This window comes from Staurois parvus, unplaced genomic scaffold (genome assembly GCF_062004578.1).
Source record: "Staurois parvus isolate SC_StPar_1 unplaced genomic scaffold, SC_StPar_1.0 ptg000015l, whole genome shotgun sequence".
Classification (NCBI taxonomy): Eukaryota; Metazoa; Chordata; class Amphibia; order Anura; family Ranidae; genus Staurois; species Staurois parvus.
This window is the reverse complement of record NW_028317811.1, coordinates 1,305,001-1,326,399: the sequence shown is the minus strand read 5'-3', so window position 1 is coordinate 1,326,399 and position 21,399 is coordinate 1,305,001. Positions and strand designations below refer to the sequence as shown.

At 39.1% G+C, this 21,399-nt stretch overlaps 1 protein-coding gene across 22 annotated transcripts in view; it reads right to left on the bottom strand.

Annotated features, from left to right (window-relative positions):
* The window catches only part of EPB41L3 (erythrocyte membrane protein band 4.1 like 3), a 240,023-nt gene that overhangs the window by 37,878 nt on the left and 180,746 nt on the right, over window positions 1-21,399 (bottom strand). For 11 of the 22 annotated variants that reach the window (XM_089677963.1, XM_089677977.1, XM_089677919.1 and 8 more), the window contains exons 13-17: window positions 20,904-21,399; window positions 15,783-15,836; window positions 13,265-13,330; window positions 12,206-12,397; window positions 2,350-2,424 (exon numbers count right to left, since the gene is read on the bottom strand). The exon at window positions 20,904-21,399 is cut by the window's right edge and continues 62 nt beyond it. In XM_089677963.1, the coding sequence (XP_089534089.1) occupies window positions 2,350-2,424; window positions 12,206-12,397; window positions 13,265-13,330; window positions 15,783-15,836; window positions 20,904-21,399 (883 nt within the window). Of the gene's footprint in view, window positions 1-2,349; window positions 2,425-12,205; window positions 12,398-13,264; window positions 13,331-13,486; window positions 13,523-15,782; window positions 15,837-20,903 lie in introns of all 22 variants that reach the window. The other 11 variants (XM_089677934.1, XM_089677955.1, XM_089677999.1 and 8 more) reach the window with 8 other exon arrangements.

The following is a 21,399-nucleotide window of genomic DNA, read 5'->3' as shown; positions in this document are numbered from 1 at the left end:
TGATTTGGATATCTTGAATGTTTACAATAAAGTTCTTTTGATAACCTACTACACTATGGGCATCCTTCCCTAAACTCCCTGAGAGGAGTACTTATTTTCAGATCCAGGCACCATACCAAGAAGTGGAAGATTTCCTGTGAACAGGCAGTTCCTTCCAGCTAGCCCCTTTGAGGAAACCTCTGGTTACCTGTATCCTATTGTTCTCTATTGAGTCCTGTCATCACACGGAAGGGAGGATTGCCCAAGCTGACCAAACCTCTGACCACACCCCTGATGAGGGATTTTATACAATGCTCTTACCCTATTTATTTCTGGTGAGTGCGCATTTCTATCAATTCCTAAGGAGCACCACCAGTACCTAGTAGTTTCACATTTTCACAAGTCAAAGACTTTATGGACGTTGTCTTGAATTAATTGAATTTTATATGATTTTAGCGCTGCACTAATCTATATTATTTGCTTTGAATATTAAAATGAATTAAACAGCATTTTTATTTGTATTGCTCGGATGCAGAGTAGTGTAAGTGTTTACAAAAATCCTTGAAGCTGATTGGTTACTATGCAGAGCTGCACCAGATTTTGCACTTTCCTGTTTTAGTAAATCGACCCCAATGCATTTATTTTTCTAGATACTCAGTGCATGGTAGTTCCACTTGAACATTTGACACTCAGAGTTTGAATGCTAAAGGAAAATTAATTTGAATCAGTATACTAGTTGCACAACTGAATACAGCACAAATATCAAATAAAAACGAATGCCTTGTCTCATCACATACATACTTCCTTGCATATTCCCCAACCTCTTCGGGTAACCTGTTGATTTCACAATTACTGGAATCAAAGCGATCGTTATCTATATTATAACTATATAACAATTATTTGAAAATCCATATATATCCGTAAACAGCTATCATAACCCATAATTACATATATTAAAAATATTTAAATGTAACACTTTTTTTAAATCAATCTTTTTGTTATTCAGTAGTTTTTCAGAACTCATATAAAACACCTAACATGATTACATCCTAACAGCAATTGTAGAATTATACAAAAAAGACATTTTCACCCATTTAAAGTGGTATCTTTATTTTTTCCTATGATTTGACTAGAGTGGGCAAGGATTGGACCAGGTCAGGTTTTTATTGCTGTCTTCCAATAAAGACACCTTTTCTTGGGACAGCTGTCCAGAGGGGAACATCCTTCTGAGATATTTCTTCTAACTTTCTGCTGTTTCTGGGACAGAAAGTGAAGGGAAAGTTCCCTAGTTGCACACAGAGAAAAAATGGCTGGACAGGATGTAACCCTTCCCTAATCTAAAACATGTTTTGGCTAAAGATACACTAAGTTTGAATACGGGAGATAAGCAGATGACATCATGGTTGCTCTTGCTTTTATTTATTGCGTTTCATCAAACAGCATAATTGCCTCCCAAAATGTCAGAGAAGTGCTTACATATTCTTTTCTAAGTGGTCTTGTCTTCCCTATATGGAAGGCTCTGCATTTGCATTTTTATTAAGTCTTCCTGGATGGCAAGAACACTCCCAGAACTAAGTGAAATGCGTCCCCCTACCACACCCTCTCCTTAAGCAGCGTGGAATAGCTCAGCATCCCTGGTGCCCCTGATTTTCTCCACCAGAGTGAATGTTCCACATGTTCTAGGAGGCAATAGTCTTGTGTGCAGAGGGTAGATCATTATCATGGTTTTCCTTTTACATGGTTTTATCTGTAAGCGATTTCGCCTATTGATTTTATATACTAAAAGGGTGTGGTTTTTTTTCTGAGGTCTGACAATATTATTTACACTTCATGATACTGTGTCATGTAAGCGGTGCTTTGTAGAATATTGCTTTCTTTCAAATAAACGTCTAAATAAAAATGTTTGATGTCTACTAATTGACTGTATAGAATACATGGAAATGTATGGTTAATTGCCTTTCTGTTGATGTAAACACTGTTCCATAAAATGCATTGAATATAAACAAGAGCATACTGTATACACGAATATTAACTTGTATACGCCAATGATAAAAGGTTGTTTTATTTGGATTTTTTGGTATCAAAAATCAATTTATGAATAGTTCTCAGCTCTAAATATCTATATTATAAAAGCTCAACATGAACACCAATTTAAGACACACAAGTAAGCATGCTTGCAAGGCACAGTCGCAAGTCTGTGTACCCCTTGGGAAAAAGAAAGAAATGTACACCTTCATTCAAATTACCTATCTACTGTCTTTTGTCAGAATTAGTCTGAATGCTCAGAGCTACAGCATAGTGTATACAGGGACTAAAATGAGTACTGTTAAAGTGACATTTAATCATGCTGTACACTGCAGCATTACTGACCTGAGTTTCTAACATTGAGTAGCTTGTCCTTTCCAAAGAAATACGTCTTTCTTCTATTTCTCTTTCTTCTTTGGTCTGTTGAAGAGAAACATAGCGGTCGGGCTAAATTATCATTGCTATCACTTATCTCACTCCTTTATATAGCTGGAAAAAAATTAATTACTCATCTCATTAGCTGCAGGGTCAGAATATGTGGGAAACTGCAGAAATGTACTTGGGTATTTAACCTTGTAAAACACTCAGTACTCAGAGTGAAAAGACACACATTAAGGCTTCAAGATGTTATGGAACAATGACTGATTAATGCCTTCAAGCCATAACCTATTCTATATTTCCCATATTTTGTCTTTGAAAGGTAAAGCAGGGGTCAAAGGCATTTGTATATTTAAAGAATGGATGAAATGCCTTGTGGGATAATCTCAACATATTTTAAGAAGAATGCAGTTTTAGAAGGTAAGAAAATTTATTTTAATGGCTGGTTAGCAAATTATTTTATATGCCCTGCTTTAAAGGGTAAGTTTGGCCATGCTACAGACATTTGCAGTATCTCACAGAAATGAGTACACCCCTCACATTTTTGTAAATATTTTATATCTTTTCATGTGACTAAACTGAAGAAATGACATTTTGCTACAATGTAAAGTAGTGAGTGTACAGCTTGTATAACAGTGTAAATTTGCTGTCCCCTCAAAATAACTCAACACACAGCCATTAATGTCTAAACCGCTGGCAAAAAAAAGTAAGTAAGTACACCCCTAAGTGAAAACGTCCAAATTTACACTGTTATTCAAGCTGTACACTCACTACTTTACACGTGTCATTTCTTCAGTACTGTCACATGAAAAGATATATCAAAATATTTACAAAAATGTGAGGGGTGTACTCACTTCTGGGAGATACTGTAAATGGTTACATAATCTTAATAAGCTTGAAATTTTAAATAAGTCCTTACTGCCCTGTGTATTTGAAGGCACTGTAGAAAAATATACCACAGACAATGACCTCTTTCTTTAAAGTAGAACTGAGGGCAAAACAAATTTTTTTCATTTGGGTAGAGTAAGGGAGGACTATAAACCCCCCACCCATCAGATTTTGTTTTTTTGGGGGGGTTTTTGCCATATAGAAAAGCGCCACAGATTCCTGCCAGGTGTGACCTTGTAATATGGGATATGAGCTCTCAGTGACAGTTCACATCCTTTTCTCTGCCAGTGTAGTGATTGCACTAGTGATCGCCCTTCCTCCTCCCCCAGATCTGAGACAAACAGGGAGCAGCGATGAGCAAAGCTGCCTGTCAAAGCCACAGAACAGAGAATTGTTCACTCCTAATTAACAAATGGAACTTCTTTTGGAGCAGGATCTGCTCCATGTTGTAAGTTAAGAAGAGTTGTTCTTGCACAGCACTTTGGCAATTTCCACTGTTGTGGTGGGCAGGGCGGCACTGCACACCGACTCAAAGGGGGGAGCAGGGCCTGGCACTGACTGTGGGCATGACAAAGGCAGTTTGGCATACTGACGCCATTAATGGTGCAGTCATCACTGTTAATTGGGAACAGTTTGGTTATCACCCAGGATTGGATACAGCCCCTGCACTTTTTGTTTATATAGAGCAGTTGGACTATAGAGGAGATCCCTCCCGGTGGATGTTTCCAGTCTCTGCAGATTGCTACTCTATCCACTGAACTATCGAGGTGAGCAAGTGAATAATTCTGTACAAGTATTTTTGAAGGGGAGATCTTTCTCTCCTGAAGTATCTTTGATATTTAGGGATGTAGGCCTTTATTAGGAATACCTAATTTATTTCTCTTGGCAATTCCCCCCATTGTTAGCATTTTTGGGTCTCTTAGTAAGTAGATTATATTTTGACTGTGATTCTGGCATTTAAAAGCTTCAATATAACTACAAGGAACATATACAAACTAGAGATTATTGGTAAATGTTCCTAAAAAGGGATAAAAAGATCAACACACACCTGATCAAAGTTTTATCTCGTCTTGATCTACACAAAGTTAAGATAAAATAACATTTAGACCATATTTCTACCTTTCCACTTACATTTGCCATGTCTAGTTTAATCTGTATCCATAATTTAATGAGAAGTTAGGAACCTGCCTATTCTTTCAAAAGTATAGGGTTTTGGGTTTGAGTTTGAGTTTTAGCTGCCTATGTGGCCATTTGAAACTCTCCAATCTCTCTTTACAGTACCTTTGTATTGTATTTCTGGTTTAAAACGGTCATGCATCTCTGGCAGGTAATAGTGGTCAACATTTAAATGATCCAATGTACTCTGATTAATAGCTGTAACCAGAATAAGCATTATTTCCACACAGAGAATATACTTGCATGATTGCTACCAGGCTTCCACCCATTCAAACACTTGGTGAAATAGGAATTTAGAAATGTGTATTAACTAATCTGTGTAAAAATGGGTGGAGTAGCAGATATTTATTTATCGTGGATAGTCCCATGCCTTGGTTGGGAAATACCATTCCAACTTTCAATAAGGTATGGTCTCCATGTATACATCTCTAATTTTTTTAAGCTAATTCTTTATATATCCAAATAATGCATCCAAAAAAATAGTACAAGAGACGAGAACAAAGATATCTCAATACCGTATAAACTTCATACAACCAAAAAAGAAAGGTATACAAAGAGCATACAAAATGTAAAGTTACTAGATAAATATCAAGTGTTGTAAGCCGGTAAGGAAGGTGGCGTCATAGATTGAGAAGGCCGGCTCAATGAAAAGCATAAACCATAAGAAGGTTGCAGAGGTCCGGGAGGCGGCTATAGGCTACGTCAGGTAATAGACACAACTAGGAACTAGGAAGAGAATCACATCTCCTGAATCAAAATTATTGATTTACAGGTATGTAATCTGCTTAGTTGGACACCCTGTTTTCTAAGAAACAAGAGGGGTTAAAGAATAAACAAAAAAGAGAGATTGAAAGCATATAGAGTTGGTGGGAAAAGGGAGAAGGGATGAGAAGGCGGTGGGAATGGGAAGAAAAAAAAATTACATACATACATACAGCATGTCAGAGGACAAAGCTGAGACAGTTCAATCTCCAGAACAGGTTACCAAAAGTGTTTTGTTTTTGTCAGAATAAACAAACCAATTCCAGTAGAACCATGTTTTTGTAATTTGCTCCCGCCTATTTTGAGCAGTATCAGATCTTCTAGAGTATTAACGTCTTCAACCTTGTTAAGTCACATTGAAATAGGAGGATTTGAATCTTTACATTGTAGAGTAATGCAGGCTTTTGCGGCATAAAGTAGGTAGCGAAGGACCAATTTTTTGCAGGTCTTTACAGGAAGTGAGAACAGTGGAGGATAAAGAAGGCAGGGTCAATCTGGGACCAAGAGGCATTGTTCAGGTGTGAAGGTTCTATTGCAATTCAGTGCCCATTTGTCTAGACAGGGTATCAAAGGTTTCCGGGGGGGGGGGGGGATCAACAAAGAGTACATTTTTGAGATGGTATGGGGAAGAATGCCACAATCTGAACAATAGGATTCAAATATAGTCAGCAGACGATTGAATCACATGGGGGGGGGGGGCGAGAGTGTCAAGAAAATTGTGTAGCCTTGCGGGTGCATCAGTTTTGAGATCGAAGGCCAAGCATCTGAGAAAAAGAAAGTGATAGGCTTGGAAAAGAACCCTCTATATGAGCTTGTAGAAAAGGCTCACATTTTGCCCTGGTGGAAAGCTGGGGTTGCCCAGGATAGGAAGTAGCGAAGATTGGTCGAAAGATATCGCTGGGTTATGACAGGCCAGTTAACAAATATGAAGTGTGGGGCCTATGGTTGAGTGCGTCTTAAGAAAGGTCGGCAAAGCAGCATAACACCACAGAGCCCTACAGAGAGGGGTTGTACTATACTGTTGCTCAATATGCGTCCACAGTTTAAGGTCTCCACATTAGCACCAGTCAAAAACCCCTCCCAAGATGTGCAGCCTAATAGTATTTTAGTGCATCTGGGGCTGCAACACCTCCATGGGGTTTTGGTAGGATTAAACGTAGATGACCAAGTTGGGGACTTTTATGGGCCCAAATAAATTTGATAAACTGAGCATTAAGCTGGTGTAAAAAATGATGAGGGAATATGGATAGGCAAAGCCTGAAAAAGATACAAAAACTTGGGCAACATAGTCATCTTTAAGACGTTGCAACATCCAAACTAGGAGTGTAGGCCTGAATTCCACTTGTACAGATGGGTACAGACTTTACTGAGTAGAGGTGGAAAATTCAGTGAGAAAGTATTAGGTAGGATTGGTGGATTGTGGGTGCCCAGATACTTCAGTGCCGATGAGGTCCATTTGAGGTGAAAGTTGGATTGCAGAGTATGCAGCAGAACAGAGGGTAATGCTACACCCATAGCTTTCGATTTATTACAGTTAATCTTCAAATTTGAAAGAACACCATAGTTCTTGAATTCATCTAAGTGAATTGGTAAGGAGATATGAGGGTTGGTTAGAGAAAATAGCATGTCGTCCTCATAAGAGGACACTTTGTAGTAAGAGGCTCCAACCTGTAGTCCGTAATATCTTTGTTCAGCCTGACTTTACATAAAAAGGGTTCCAAGGTAAGGGCAAATAATAAAGGGGAAAGCGAACAGCATTAACGAGTCCTACTGAATATAGCAAAAGGTTTTGAGAATATTCCATTTGCTCTAACTGAAGCTGTTGGGGTGGTATAGACACTAGATATCCACTGAATAAGCCAGTCCCGAAGACCATGTGATGCAGGACTGCGAATATAAAATTCTACTTCACCCTGTCAAAGGCTTTTTCTGCGTCCATATTCAGGAAGATTCAGGGGGTTTTATTATGATTAGCCAGATGAATCAAGTTAAGGACATCGATGGTGTTGTCTCGTGCTGCACATGTAGGGACGAATCCTGCTTTATTTAAATGGACCAGCTGGGGCAGGTGTGGTTGGATGCGGGAAGTTAGGAGTTTGGTAAACACAATACTTCCAAGACCACTCTGTCTGTTAAACTACTACAGAACTTGTCAACATTTAGTTAAATATCCATTACTTACTTTCTCCTCATCTTTGTTCTCTCTCTCTACTTTCCTTACTCTGCTACTCACTTTACTCTTTTTGTCAGCTTTGATCTGAATACGATGTTACTAACTGCTTTACAACTGAGTATTCTTCTGCAACCATTATTCTTACGGGTATGGGTGGTGATCCTCGATACGAAACAGCAGGTAGGGTGAGGCTGTGTGCAATATGGGACTCTCGTGCTTTGCCCCCCCCCCCCCCGAATATCTTTCCTTGTGTTTTATTCCCTCGGGTCTTCGCAACCCCTTCCCCCCCCCCCCCCACACACACACACAGTTTTGTCACCCATCTATCTGCAGAGGATTATTTCTATTGAGAACCAAACTTTATTCCTAAGGTATTAGTGTTGGTCCTGCTTAGCAGTCTTTACCTGTGATAGATCTGGTGGCTATGATCTCCATCGCTGTAAGCATATTGAATTCTTCCTTCTAAGCAAATTTATTTAAGGTTAATGTGGTATTCAAATCAAAAGAACATAAAGGCAGCACAGAGCCACTGTCAGTCACTGCTGTGAAGGAGATGGCAGCTTCTGGTCTGTGTTACTCTTGCCCTGTGTGTGCAGAGCTCTGAATGGCTGCATATAGAGTTGCAGTTCAGATCAGGAGTTATGTTATCTTTATCTGATTTAGGGGAAAAAATTGACTTCAATGACATTTGATGATGCAAAATTATGAAGTAGAATTATGATGAAGTAAAAAAATGTGTTTTTTAAATGCCTACAGGACAAATACTTTTGTGTTGTGTATATAATAAAATATTTTTTAAACTGTTGCTTTGTGCCATTGCAAATATTCTCAGTACTGCATACAAAATCTCATATCTTTAGACATAAGTAGACCTACAGAAGTACCTACACTACTATTTACACCTGAATAACTGGAACCTTTTTTGTTTTCTTCCTCTTTTTTTTCTTCTATAAATAAAAGGAAGGCACCCTTCTGACTAAGGAGCTTGAAGTTTGCCTTTTTGGGTTTGTTATATATCTACATTTCTGGGTCTCTATATACTGTCCTACACATACCAGACACTACCAAGGTCTCCCTTTCATGTTTCACACTTTTATACCATTACAGTCATAATTTCAGCTTCTTGGTACATTGAGGGGACATGGCCGAGCACTGGTAGGTATAAACCCCTGACAAACACATAGCTAATAAAGTCTGTTAAAATTAAGGTACCCTATATCGAAATTTATGATTTGGAAATTTTAATGTTTTGCAACTTTGCAGGCTTATAGGAAATGTTATTTTGCACCTAATGCAAAATGTGTTTATAGGTCAATTACTGCAACTCCCTCCTCACTGGCCTGCCTCGCCGCTGGCTATCCCCGCTTCAGTCCATCCTGAATACGGCTGCCAGACTCATTCACCTTTCCAACCGCTCCGTTTCCGCCACCCCCCTCTGCCAATCCCTCCACTGGCTTCCGATTGCGCAACGGATCAAATTCAAAATCCTAACACTGACGTACAAAGCTGTCCACCATACTGCCCCGAACTACATCACTGACCTAATATCCAAGTACCGCCCAGCACGCACACTCCGCTCCTCACAAGACCTCCTTCTCTCTAGTTCCCTGGTCTCCTCCTCCCATGCCCGCCTCCAGGACTTCTCCAGGGTGTCACCCATCCTCTGGAACTCCCTGCCCCAACCCATCAGATTATCACCTACTCTCCTCTCCTTTAGGCGCACCCTGAAAACCCATCTCTTCAGGGAAGCCTACCCCGCCCCCTGCTAACTTGCCGACCTCCTCCACTCTTCCTACCACTCCATCCCCCACAGCTATCTCCTCCTGTGCCACCATCCCCTCCCTCCTAGATTGTAAGCTTGAAAGAGCAGGGCCCTCGATCCCCTCATGTTTTGCATTGTATTGGTATTGTTCTGTCACATGTTCTGTCCCCCTTTGTAATGTACAGCGCTGAGCGAACTATTGGCGCTTTATAAATACTGAATAATAATAATAATAATAATAATTTAAAGACAATTTAATAGTGATATCAATACAAAAAACTAATTTCAAATATGTGCAGTACAAAAAAGGTATGCTTACTTTAGTCTAAATAAAGTATGAAGACTAGGCTTTTTCTGACACCTTTTTTTTTTTTTTAACGTGTAAAAAATATATTTTTTTTATAGAAAATTACTTAGAACCCAAAACATTGTATATATTTAGGCTCTAGAGAATAAAATGGTGAGTTTTGCAATTTGTTATCTCACACAGTATTTGAGTAGCATTTTTTTAAACACACATTTTCGGGAAAAATACACTTTAATGAATTTGAATTCACACAAACGCAAAACTCAATTTTTTGGTAAAATATAAAACATGGTGTTATGCCGAGTAAACAGATTTCTAACATAACAGATCCCAGAGAGGCACTGGAGGGCAAAGTGATGGGTGGGGAGTGTGGGGCGACCACTCTTGCGGCCTGTAATAGCAATTCAGCGGCTAATTAGCTGCTCAGATGGCTTTTACATAAAATTTGCTCGCCTCTTTTAAAAAAACAATACTGGGATGATGCCTGTAGCTGCAGGCATCATCTCGATATACTACTTGAAAGCCGCAACATAAATACACGTATTGTGGTCTTCAAGTGGTTAAGAAACATATGTTAAAGTGGTTCTATAGGCTCAAAGTTTTTTTACCTTCATGCATTGTATGCGTGAAGGTAAAAAACCTTCTGTGTTACAGCCCCCCTAACACTTACCTGAGCCACATGGACAGCGATGTCCACCAGACCCTTGGTTCTTTGGGGACTCTCACTCCTGATTGGCTAAGGCAGCAGTGAAAGCTATTGGCTCCAGTTGCTGTCAATCACAGCCAGTGAGCCAATCAGGAGAGGGATTGCATGGAGCCGAGCCGCAGCTGTGTGTGATAACATTTGGGGTTTCCAAGCAATTTTCTAGCAAAAAAGGCTGATTTATACATGTAAACAGTGTCAGAAAAGGCCTGGTCTTCACACGTTTGTTTCTTTTATAGACTAAGCATAACTTTTTTTTGTCCTGCATATATTTGAATACTGTTTTTTGTATTCAATTCAGTATTAAGTGGTCTTTAAATTGACATATAAACATGTGAATTTGGTGCAAAATAACATTTCCTATAAGCCTGCAAAGTTGCAAAACATTAAAATTTCCAAAAGTTTCCACAATTTTTGCCACCACTGTATATGAAGATAAATGCCCCACCCCCTTTTATACAGGTGAAACTCGAAAAAGTTCATTTATTTCAGTAATGCAAATTAAAAGTTGAAACTAATATATGAGATAGACTCATTACATGCAAAGCAAGATAGTTGAAGCCGTGATTTGTCATAATTGTGATGATTATGGCTTACAGTTCATGAAAACCCCAAATCCACAATCTCAGAAAATTAGAATATCACATGCAATCAAAAAAACAAGAATTTTACATAGAACAATATAGAACCTCTGAAAAGTATAAGCATGCATATGTACTCAGTACTTGGTTTGGGCCCCTTTTGCAGCAATTACTGCCTCAATGCGGCGTAGCATGGAAGCTATCAGCCTGTGGCACTGCTGAGGTGTTATGGAAGACCAGGATGCTTCAATAGCGGCCTTCAGCTCTTCTGCATTGTTCGGTCTCATGTTTCTCATCTTTCTCTTGGCAATGCCCCATAGATTCCCTATGGGGTTCAGGTCAGGCGAGTTTGCTGGCCAATCAAGCACATTAATCCCAGGGTCATTGAAACAGGTTTTGGTGCTTTTGGCAGTGTGGGCAGGTGCCAAGTCCTGCTGGAAAATGAAGTCAGCATCCCCATAAAGCTCATCTGCCAAAGAAGGCATGAAGTGCTCCAAAATCTCCTGGTAGACGGCTGCATTGACCCTGGATTTAATGAAGCACAGTGGACCAACACCAGCAAATGACATGGCTCCCCAAATCAACACAGACTGTGGAAACTTCACACTGGACTTCAAGCATCTTGCAGCATGTGCCTCTCCATTCTTCCTCCATACTCTGGGTCCTTGGTTTCCAAATGAGATGCAAAAGTTGCTCTCATCAGAAAAGAGGACTTTGGACCACTGAGCAACAGACCAGGTCTGTTTTTCTTTAGCCCAGGTAAGACGCTTCTGACGTTGTTTGTTGTTCAGGAGCGGCTTGAGAAGAGGAATACGACATTTGAAGCCCATGTCCAGGATCCATCTGTGTGTGGTGGCTCTTGATGCACTGACTCCAGCCTCAGTCCACTCCTTGTGAAAGTCCCCAACACTTTTGAATGGCCTTTTCCTGACAATCCTCTCCAGGCTGCGGTCATCCCTGCTGCTTGTGCACCTTTTTCTTCCACACTTTTCCCAAATAACTTTCTATTAATGTGCTTTGATACAGTACTTTGGGAACATCCAACTTCTTTTGCAATTACCTTTTGAGGCTTTCCCTCCTTATGAAGGATGTCAATGATGGTTTTCTGCACAACTGTCAGGTCAGCAGTCTTTCCCATGATTGTGATTCCTACTGAACCAGACTGAGAGACCATTTAAAGGCTCAGGAACCCTTTGCAGGTGTTATGGCTTAATTAGCTGATTAGAGTGGGACACTTTGAGCCTAGAATATTGCACCTTTTCACAATATTCTAATTTTCTGCGATTGTGGATTTTGGGTTTTCATGAGCTGTAAGCCATAATCATCACAATTATGACAAACTGTCTTGCTTTGCATGCAATGAGTCTATCTCATATATTACTTTCACCTTTTAAGTTGCATTACTGAAATAAATTAACTTTTGCACGATACTCTAATTTTTGAGTTTCACCTGTATGTTTTGTCCACTGACCTCATCAGGCACTAATGGTTCAATCATAGGAGCTTCTTCTTGTCTGGCAGCAAGTCTCACAGGTGATGTAGAGAGCCGTTTCTCCCATTCACTGGCAGCTGTAGTGTCTGTTGAGGTTTCCAAAAAGGTTCTCTTGAGCTCACTGATGTTGGTCTGATGTTTCATTAGTTCTTCTTGATTCCTATCATATTCCTAGAGTGAAATGTAAATTATAAAAAAAGCACATGCCTGAACAAGTTTACCACAAAACACCCTTGTTGCTACAATAACAAGCAACATAATAGATCCTTGAGTACCTCTGTAAGATGGGGTTTCATTTAGAACGTTAGCAATGTTCAATACAAAGCTAAAATGTGCAGTTATTCTGTCTGATGCTATCAAAGATCCAGTATCTACCTATTTACACAAGGGCAGCAATTTCAAATGTCAACCTGAATAATCCTGCCTTTGGGTTTTAAAATGGCGTACAAAAAAAAGTTTTCAAGCAAGCAATGTGCAACACTTCGGGTCTTCTTCATAAGCAAGCAGTCTTTTATTGCTAATTTGTAATTCCCTAAACTATTTAACTACCACTAGTGATGAAAACTGGTAGTACTGACTGATATATGTGCTTAAGAGAACATTGTTGGGCAAAGTAGCCGTTTGTATTTGTAGTTGCTTGACATTGCAGCCACTGAAGGGTAACAGTGATATACAACAATATTAATAAAAAAAATTGAAAGGTTAGTATCAGGCTGACCAAGTAGATCTAGCTTTCACTATTGAAAAATCAAAAAAAAAAAAAAAAAAATCGGGTGAAGAGTGAGTATTTGGGATTTACCACTGAAGTGCTGTAAAGTGAACTCTAATAACAAACAATGTTAAAATACTTGGCTAAGTCTTAAAGTACATAAATAGAATACAACTAAAGCACCTCTATGTTAAAAAAAAACAATAAAACAAAAAAACAAAATCAGGGAACACTGAAAGTCCACTCAGTTCACTAAGAGGCAGGGTCACTCAGTCCATGCTAAAAAATAAAACACACAAGTGCATGCAGTGGTATGTACCAATACCAACCTCTAACATAAGATTACTATGTTTGACATATACATTTTCACCCTTTATTCGCTTAATGAGACTATTCTGAAAAAGTGAAGAGAGGGCACATTAAGATACAAACAAAATGTTGGACAATGACGACTTTTGCTCTAATGTTCCAGATACACCAGATGCACCAGATGAGCACTTTGCAATACAAGAACAGAACCTATTATGTTCAGCTTAACATTATTTATTTACCCGAGTCTTCACATCTGTATCATCTTCTTGATCCGACTGGAAGCATTGTAAAATATCAAATTGTATAAATATTTTAATGTATTTTCACGACAGAATGGTTATTAATATTCATTCTAATAATCATTTTTTCTGAAAGGTTGAACGAACCCTTTAAAACATTTTTTTGGTCATATTTAATTACCTAAATGTCCCTACTATAAGAAACAATATTAATTTTATTTTCATATTTTTGTCTAGGCTTCTTCTTTAGCATAAATATAATAGCCAGGAGGAAGTGAAAATTGTGTATCTCCCCCAAGAGTAATTAAACAAATTATCTCCTACATTAAAGAACCATCTTACGCCTAACCTTTAACGATCTGATTGTTTAATCACTAGCCTCAACACATTTCATAAATTTGGCACAAATGAATGCCATTCTGTGAATGACTTGCCTTCTCTTAGGTTGGGAACATTGAGCTTGAGCATCAGGATTCTGGCACTAGGGTAATCTGTTTCAATGTATTAGTTGTATGATAATTTTATAAACCTTTTTTTCTCTTTACAGATTTTAATCTATGCACGGTAAACGGTATACAGTGGTAGTTCATTTATTGAAAACAACACAGTGGATGTGCCTGACTTGTCTTCTGTAAACAACAAAATCTAAATTTACGCTTAGTTAATTAAAGTTTAACAACTGAAAATTTTGCAAGGTATTTGAAAATAAGCTAGCCACAGATGATTCTTTCTTTTTTTTTTTTTGTTCAGCCAGTAGGCAGATAAAAAAAAAAAAACAGGGATTTCTCCATCCACACATGTGAGGTGGACAGAGGAGTCCTCCCTGCTGCGGCATTGTATTCTGACAGCGACACATTCCAATGTCAGAATACACTGTACAGCCACTGCAGAAGGAGGAGAAGCGACACCTCTGACGTCACCTGTGGCTATCTTCAGATCGGATATCTGCTGCTCTACTCGGAGCGCTCATTCATGAACTTTATAAGTGCCCAAATTTGTAAATGTGATTTTCTTTTGTAAAATAAAATCTTTTAACAGAGAGCACTATTTTTCCCCCTTTTTTTGATTATATTTTTCTGTGGGACATACATACTGTGAGCATATGATGAGACAGCAGAGTCTTCATCTATATGTGGCCCCCAAGTGGGAATGCGTGTTATGACTTATAACTGTTCGCTCAGGAGTCATATTGTTAAGATGAGCGGCCACAATTACCTTTGGTGGTGGGTCTGAGCACCTTTACACCTGAATGTTAATGCCACAGCTTTGAATCACTGAATTACCCAACTTCTGTTAGTAATTGCTATTGTTATATGGACTCTATATAGGACTTATTAACATCTGGATTTACATATATCTTTTATTGCGCTGCACTTTATGTGTTTTGTATCATTACAGCTATTTGACTGGTTACATTTTTCCAACAAGCACAGTCTTTTTCTGTCGAGCAGTCACGAACACATATGGATTGAAATTTGGCCGGTCCCTGCTGAACTGGCCAAATTTCAGCTAATCTATGGCCTGCTATAGTTTATGGTTTGGAATAGAAAACACTGTATATGGTGTGTGCCTTCATATTTATAGTACAGTTGTTTAAGCAAGGAGGAACACATTAGTATACAGGTACATCTGTCTTTAGCTGCCTACAAATTTGTGCATTAAAATGGTTCTAAACCTCAGACATGAAATATGAACAAAGCATATATCTCTATAGTGTGTACTTGTCTCAATCCAAAGTGCAAAGTGTAATATCTGTCTGCTGCTTTGTTTCTCTGCTATCTGCATGAATCAATTCTGACAGGTTTTCCTGACACCAAGAGAAAAATGGTGATGGGAGGGACCTCCAGCAGATTAGAACAGCCTCAACTCTGTTCCTGTGAGCTGTCTGGAGGTTTGGTGTGTCTCTTTTCTCCAATCAACTCTCCCTGCAGTGTGTAATTTCAGCTTTCTGCCCTATTTTTCTGAACTCCCAGAAAAGCTTTAAAAATTCTGCACTTTTAACAGATGTAGAGAAGAGAAGACTGCAGATAAACATTTACAACTTATGTGGGAGGATTTGTTTTATCCCTGTGTAGCATCTGATGATAGTCACTTCACTGGTATATGTAAGGGTTCACAATCACTTTAAATTAAACATTTGGCACAAGTCACAGAAAATCTAATACCTCAACAAATCCCTTTCCATTTTTCTCAACATTTTTCTCCCTCTGTAGGTTTTGTGAAAGTTTTGTAAACACAGTAACCAAATCACACCCACTGAAATACTTTTGAGAGAGTGGTCCGTATTTTTACACACCTCCGTGGCGGTTGTTTCACCATCAGCTGCTGTATCCGTCTGTTCACTATCAGTCTATTATTTTACACGATACAGATTCCAAAGCGCAAGCGGGAACAAAGAATAAACCCATGTTGTTAGAAAATCATGATATAACCCTCATTACAATAGCCTCTTGTAGATAACAAAAGCCAAGAAAGCAAACATAAGAGAAAAGCAAACCAACACAAACAGAACAGATTCTGAGGAATACTCAAGGCATATGTTTAAAAAGATGAAAAGTAGTTTTCTTCTTCTATATCAAACTATGCTTATAGTTATCAGCAAATATCTAAAGGCTTAAGCTTTACTGTATACATATACGTATATATTCCCCATGTAATTTGAATCTGGTCTTCAGGTTTTTTTTTTATCCTTTTGGAATGCAATATTTAGATAAAACTACTATAACAGCCTCTTCACTTTCAGCTCCTCATTTATAAAATTGTATTGCCTAGTTGCCTGATTTGTCTGCATTACGAAACAGGCAAAATATATAAAAATTGGTATTTTGTTAGTTTCTAAATTACTTAAAATGAACATTGAAATACTGCCATTAACAATTACATTGTCTCATTTGATCTGTTACAATAATGTTACAATTATGTGGATATAATTTAAAAACAGATAAAAAAAAAAAAAATGATGTTTTATTGGTATTTAAATTCAATGACAAGTCAATTTCACCCAAAATGAATATGTCAGCTCTCAGCTGCTGTTCAAGTTGAATGTAATGCAGTTTTAAATATTTACTAGACGCCAGTAATAAAATACTCCCACCACAATTCCCAGTACTGTACGACCACTGTGATTTAGACAAATGATGGTATTATTCCCCCCAGATTGATCTTTTAACTAGAATAAGCAAATCATTTGGGGAATTCAGCCACAAGAGAAGGAAACAACCCTGAGGGAAGCCTTAAGATAGTACTGCTAGGATATGTAACCAATGGAATCTCTGAAAGATATTGAAAAAAAAATCTGTGAGTTGTTCAACCTACTGGTGACTATACAAAATAAAAATATCAGTTTTGGGTGCAGTTACCTTTTTAAAGAACTTATCATTTACAAACAATGTGAGCTACTAAATCAGTAGTATCAGAAATATTTGTTTTAAGTTCATAGAGCACAGCACCCCAGTGATTTTATAAGCTGAATTTTCTTGTATGATATTAGCTCATACAGTTGCAAGAAAAAGTATGTGAACCCCTTGGGATTACGTGGAGTTTTGCATGAATTGGGCATAAAATGTGCTCTGAACGTCATCTAAGTCAGTGTTTTTCAACCTTTTTTGTGCAAAGGCACACTTTTTTCATGAAAAAAATCACGAGGCACACCACCATTAGAAAATGTTAAAAAAATTTACCTCTGTGCCTATATTGACTATATATAAAGTAATTCTCTTGAATAGGAATCAAACACAAAGAAATTATTTTATAATTACTTTATTATGAAATAATAAAGTATTTTATAATTGGACCCGGGGGCCGGACCAAGAGTAGATGAATGATGTGTATGTGTCATCCATAGTAAGTATAGTAATATTCCCCCATAGTAAGCATAGTAATTAATCCTCCATATAGTAATTCATCCCCCATAGTAATTCATCCCTCATATAGTATTTCATCCCCCCATATAGTATTTCATCCCCCCATATAGTATTTCATCCCCCCATATAGTATTTCATCCCTCATATAGTAATTCATCCCTCATATAGTATTTCATCCCTCATATAGTATTTCATCCCTCATATAGTATTTCATCCCCCATATAGTATTTCATCCCCCCATATAGTATTTCATCCCCTCATATAGTATTTCATCCCTCATATAGTATTTCATCCCCCCATATAGTATTTCATCCCTCATACAGTAATTCATCCCTCATATAGTAATTCATCCCCCATATAGTATTTCATCCCTCATATAGTATTTCATCCCCCCATATAGTATTTCATCCCTCATATAGTAATTCATCCCCCCATATAGTATTTCATCCCCCCATATAGTATTTCATCCCCCCATATAGTATTTCATCCCTCATATAGTAATTCATCCCTGATATAGTAATTCATCCCCCATATAGTATTTCATCCCCCCATATAGTATTTCATCCCTCATAAAGTAATTCATCCCTCATATAGTATTTCATCCCCCACAGTACTATCCCCCCCCCCCCTTCTAGTAAGCCAAGTCCCCCGTGTCAATTCACTTACCTTTTGCGTTCCTCTCGCTGTCTTCCCGCGCCGTTCGGGTCTTCAGGGCGGACTGTGAGAGGAGCCTAGCTCCCCTCCCCTCACGTTCGGCACGCTGCCCCGCCTACACACATCCTGACAGCCACATCCGCAAGCCGGATTAAAAGGTCCGCGCGGACTTTTGGGGCTGCCAACCGAGAGGAGGCAGGGGAGCGGCCGACCGAGAGGAGGGAGGGGAGCAGGCGCCCGGCACACAGAAGAGCCGCATTAGACTGGGTAAAGAGCCGCATGTGGCTCGCGAGCCGCGGCTTGCCGACCACTGAATCATTAGATTCTAATGATTGGTCTATTTGTGAGCCGAAGCCACATGTTACAGATGAAATTGGAATTTTTCCCACGGCACACCAGACAATATCTCACGGCACACTAGTGTGCCGCGGCACAGTGGTTGAAAAACGCTGATCTAAGTCACAACAATAGAAGAACACAGTCTGCTGAACATAATACTACACAAACATTAGATGTTGCCATGGTTTAATTGCACATAACATGTAAACATTCACAGTGCAGGGAGGAAAAAGTATGTGAGGCCCTAGCTTAATGACTTCTCCCAGAGCTAATTGGAGCCAGGAGTGAGCCAACCTTGACTCCAATCAGTGTGATGATATTGGATGTGTTGCTGACACCTGTCCTGCCCTTAAAAAACACACCCCTGTTTTGGGTTTACTGGTTTCAAGAAGCACTGTCTGATGTGAACCATGCCTCACAGAAAAGAGCTCTCAGAAGACCTTCGATCAAGAATTGTTGACTTGCATGAAGCTGGAAAGGGTTACAAAAGTATCTCCAAAAGCCATGATGTTCATGTGTCCACGGTAAGATAGACTGTCTACAAATGGAAAAAGTTTAGCACTGTTGCTACTCTCCCTAGGCGTGGTCGTCCTGTAAAAATGACTGCAAGAGCACAGCGCAGAATGCTGCATGAGGTAAAGAAGAATCCCAGAGTGTCAGCTAAAGACCTACAGAAATCTCTGGCACATGCTAACATTTTTGTTGACACATCTACAATAAGGAAAACATTAAACAAGAATGGAGTACATGGGAGGACACCACGGAGGAAGCCATTGCTGTCCAAAAAGAATATTGCAGCACGTTTGAAGTTTGCAAAAGAGCATCTGGATGTTCCACAGCACTACTGGCAAAATATACTGTGGACAGATGAAACCAAGATTGAGTTGTTTGGGAAAAACACACAACACTATGTGTGGAGAAAAAAAGGCACAGCACACCAACATCAAAACCTCATCCCCACTGTGAAACATGGCGGAGGGAGCATCATGGTTTGGGGCTGCTTTGCTGCCTCAGGGCCTGGACAGATTGTTGTCATTGATGGGAAAATGAATTCCAGAGTTTATCAAGACATTTTGCAGGAAAACGTACGACCATCTGTCCACCAACTGAAGCTCCGCAGAGGATGGGTGAGGCAACAGGACAATGACCCAAAGCATTCAAGTAATTCAACAAAACAATGGCTGCAACAGCACAGAATACACCTTCTGGAGTGGCCCAGTCAGAGTCCTGACCTCAACACGATTGAAATACTGTGGCATGACCTTAAGAGAGCGATTCACACCAGACATCCCAAGAATATTGCTACACTGAAACAGTTTTGTGAGGAGGAGTGGTCCACAATTACTCCAGATCGTTGTGCAGGTCTGATCTGCAACTACAGGAAACGTTTGGTTGAGGTTATTGCTGCCAAACCAGTTATTAAGTCCAAAGGTTCACATACTTTTTCCTCCCTGCACTGTGAATGTTTACATGTTATGTGCAATGAAACCATGGCAACATCTAATGTTTGTGTAGTATTATGTTCAGCAGACTGTGTTCTTCTATTGTTGTAACTTAGATGATGTTCAGAGCACATTTTATGCCCAATTCATGCAAAACTCCATGTAATCCCAAGGGGTTCACATACTTTTTCTTGCAACTGTAAAATAGCTGCCCACATATTATGCAGATGGCTGTAGAAATGTCCACTGTTCCATATTTCAAGTTTCTCACTTCCCCTTTTTGTATTGTTCTAGAACAAGCTAGACATGGCTCATCATGCATACACTACTACCCTGGACTCCAAAATGACTTACAAAACACTTCCGGCTTGGACAATGTATATAGCCAATGTAATGCAGACATGTCAGACACAGAACATGCATCAGTGATACACAATGGGTAAAAAGGATCAGGCACAAGCTATGACTATCAGGAAAATATGTCTAAGTTGCTAGCTTTAAAAAAATTCTACAACTGTTATATTAAAACAAATATTAGGTTGAAATTGTTCCTATGGGTAAAACTGCTTTTAGACTTGGTATAAATTGTATATGCTACAGATGCAGAAGCTGACATTACTTTCTGAAGGTCCCTTCATACTTCATTATAAGGCACATAGAAACATGTCACTTCTTTTATGATCTGCATAGGCTTTTACAGACAAGAGCATGACATCGCTATTGCTCTGCTTTTATGGATTTGCATCTTTTTTTTATAATACAAATTGTAGGCTGACAACATCCATTATTGTAGCTGTATTATCTGCATTAGGTTCTGCATCCTATCTGAAATACTTAACATAGGTATTAAGAGGGATCCTGAATTCTACCAACACTGTACATTTTGTTCATATTAATATCCAAAGTCAGGAAAAGAAAAATAATTCACAAAAGAAAATGCATTTTTTTTTCATATGTTGTGCCTAACCCTTATGACCTAAGGACAAAACTGCCAAATATTAGCAAGCAGACAAAATGAGGCTCTGAAAGTCGGACCAGTATGGTAGCAATCTAGCATCATTTAGGACTAAACGCACTGAACACAATAAAATAAGATGTGTTCTATGCCGAGGTACACACCTCATCATCTGAACTGTCACTCAGGTCATTGTCAAGTGAGGCACTCAAGGAGACCGCCTTGGGCTCCAGGTAGCAGAGGCACATAGCCAAAGGAAAAGAGAGCGTGAGGGCGTATGGGACAGAGAAAGAGGCTGACAGCAGAAAGAAAAAGATGAAGAGGAAACACGGGACAAGGGATGGGGACCGGATTGGAAGATAATGCTGTAAACTTTCAGGCAGGAAATTGGCTTCAGAAACGTTAGGGAAAGAAAGATAGCCATCATCATCCAGCAGAGAAGGGAATGAGTCTGGAAGATGCAAGGAGAAAGAAAACAGAGTCCCGCCTTTGCCAGCTTGCTGCTTATAGCTTATACCCATTTCATCTTCATCAGGGTATAATTTCCCTTTTTGTTCAGAGTCCCATTCAAGCTCATTAGACACTTGAGCCACATCTGACCCTAGCTCACATGACTTATGAGAGTTCTCCTTACATCTCCTACGTAAACGACTTGAAGAT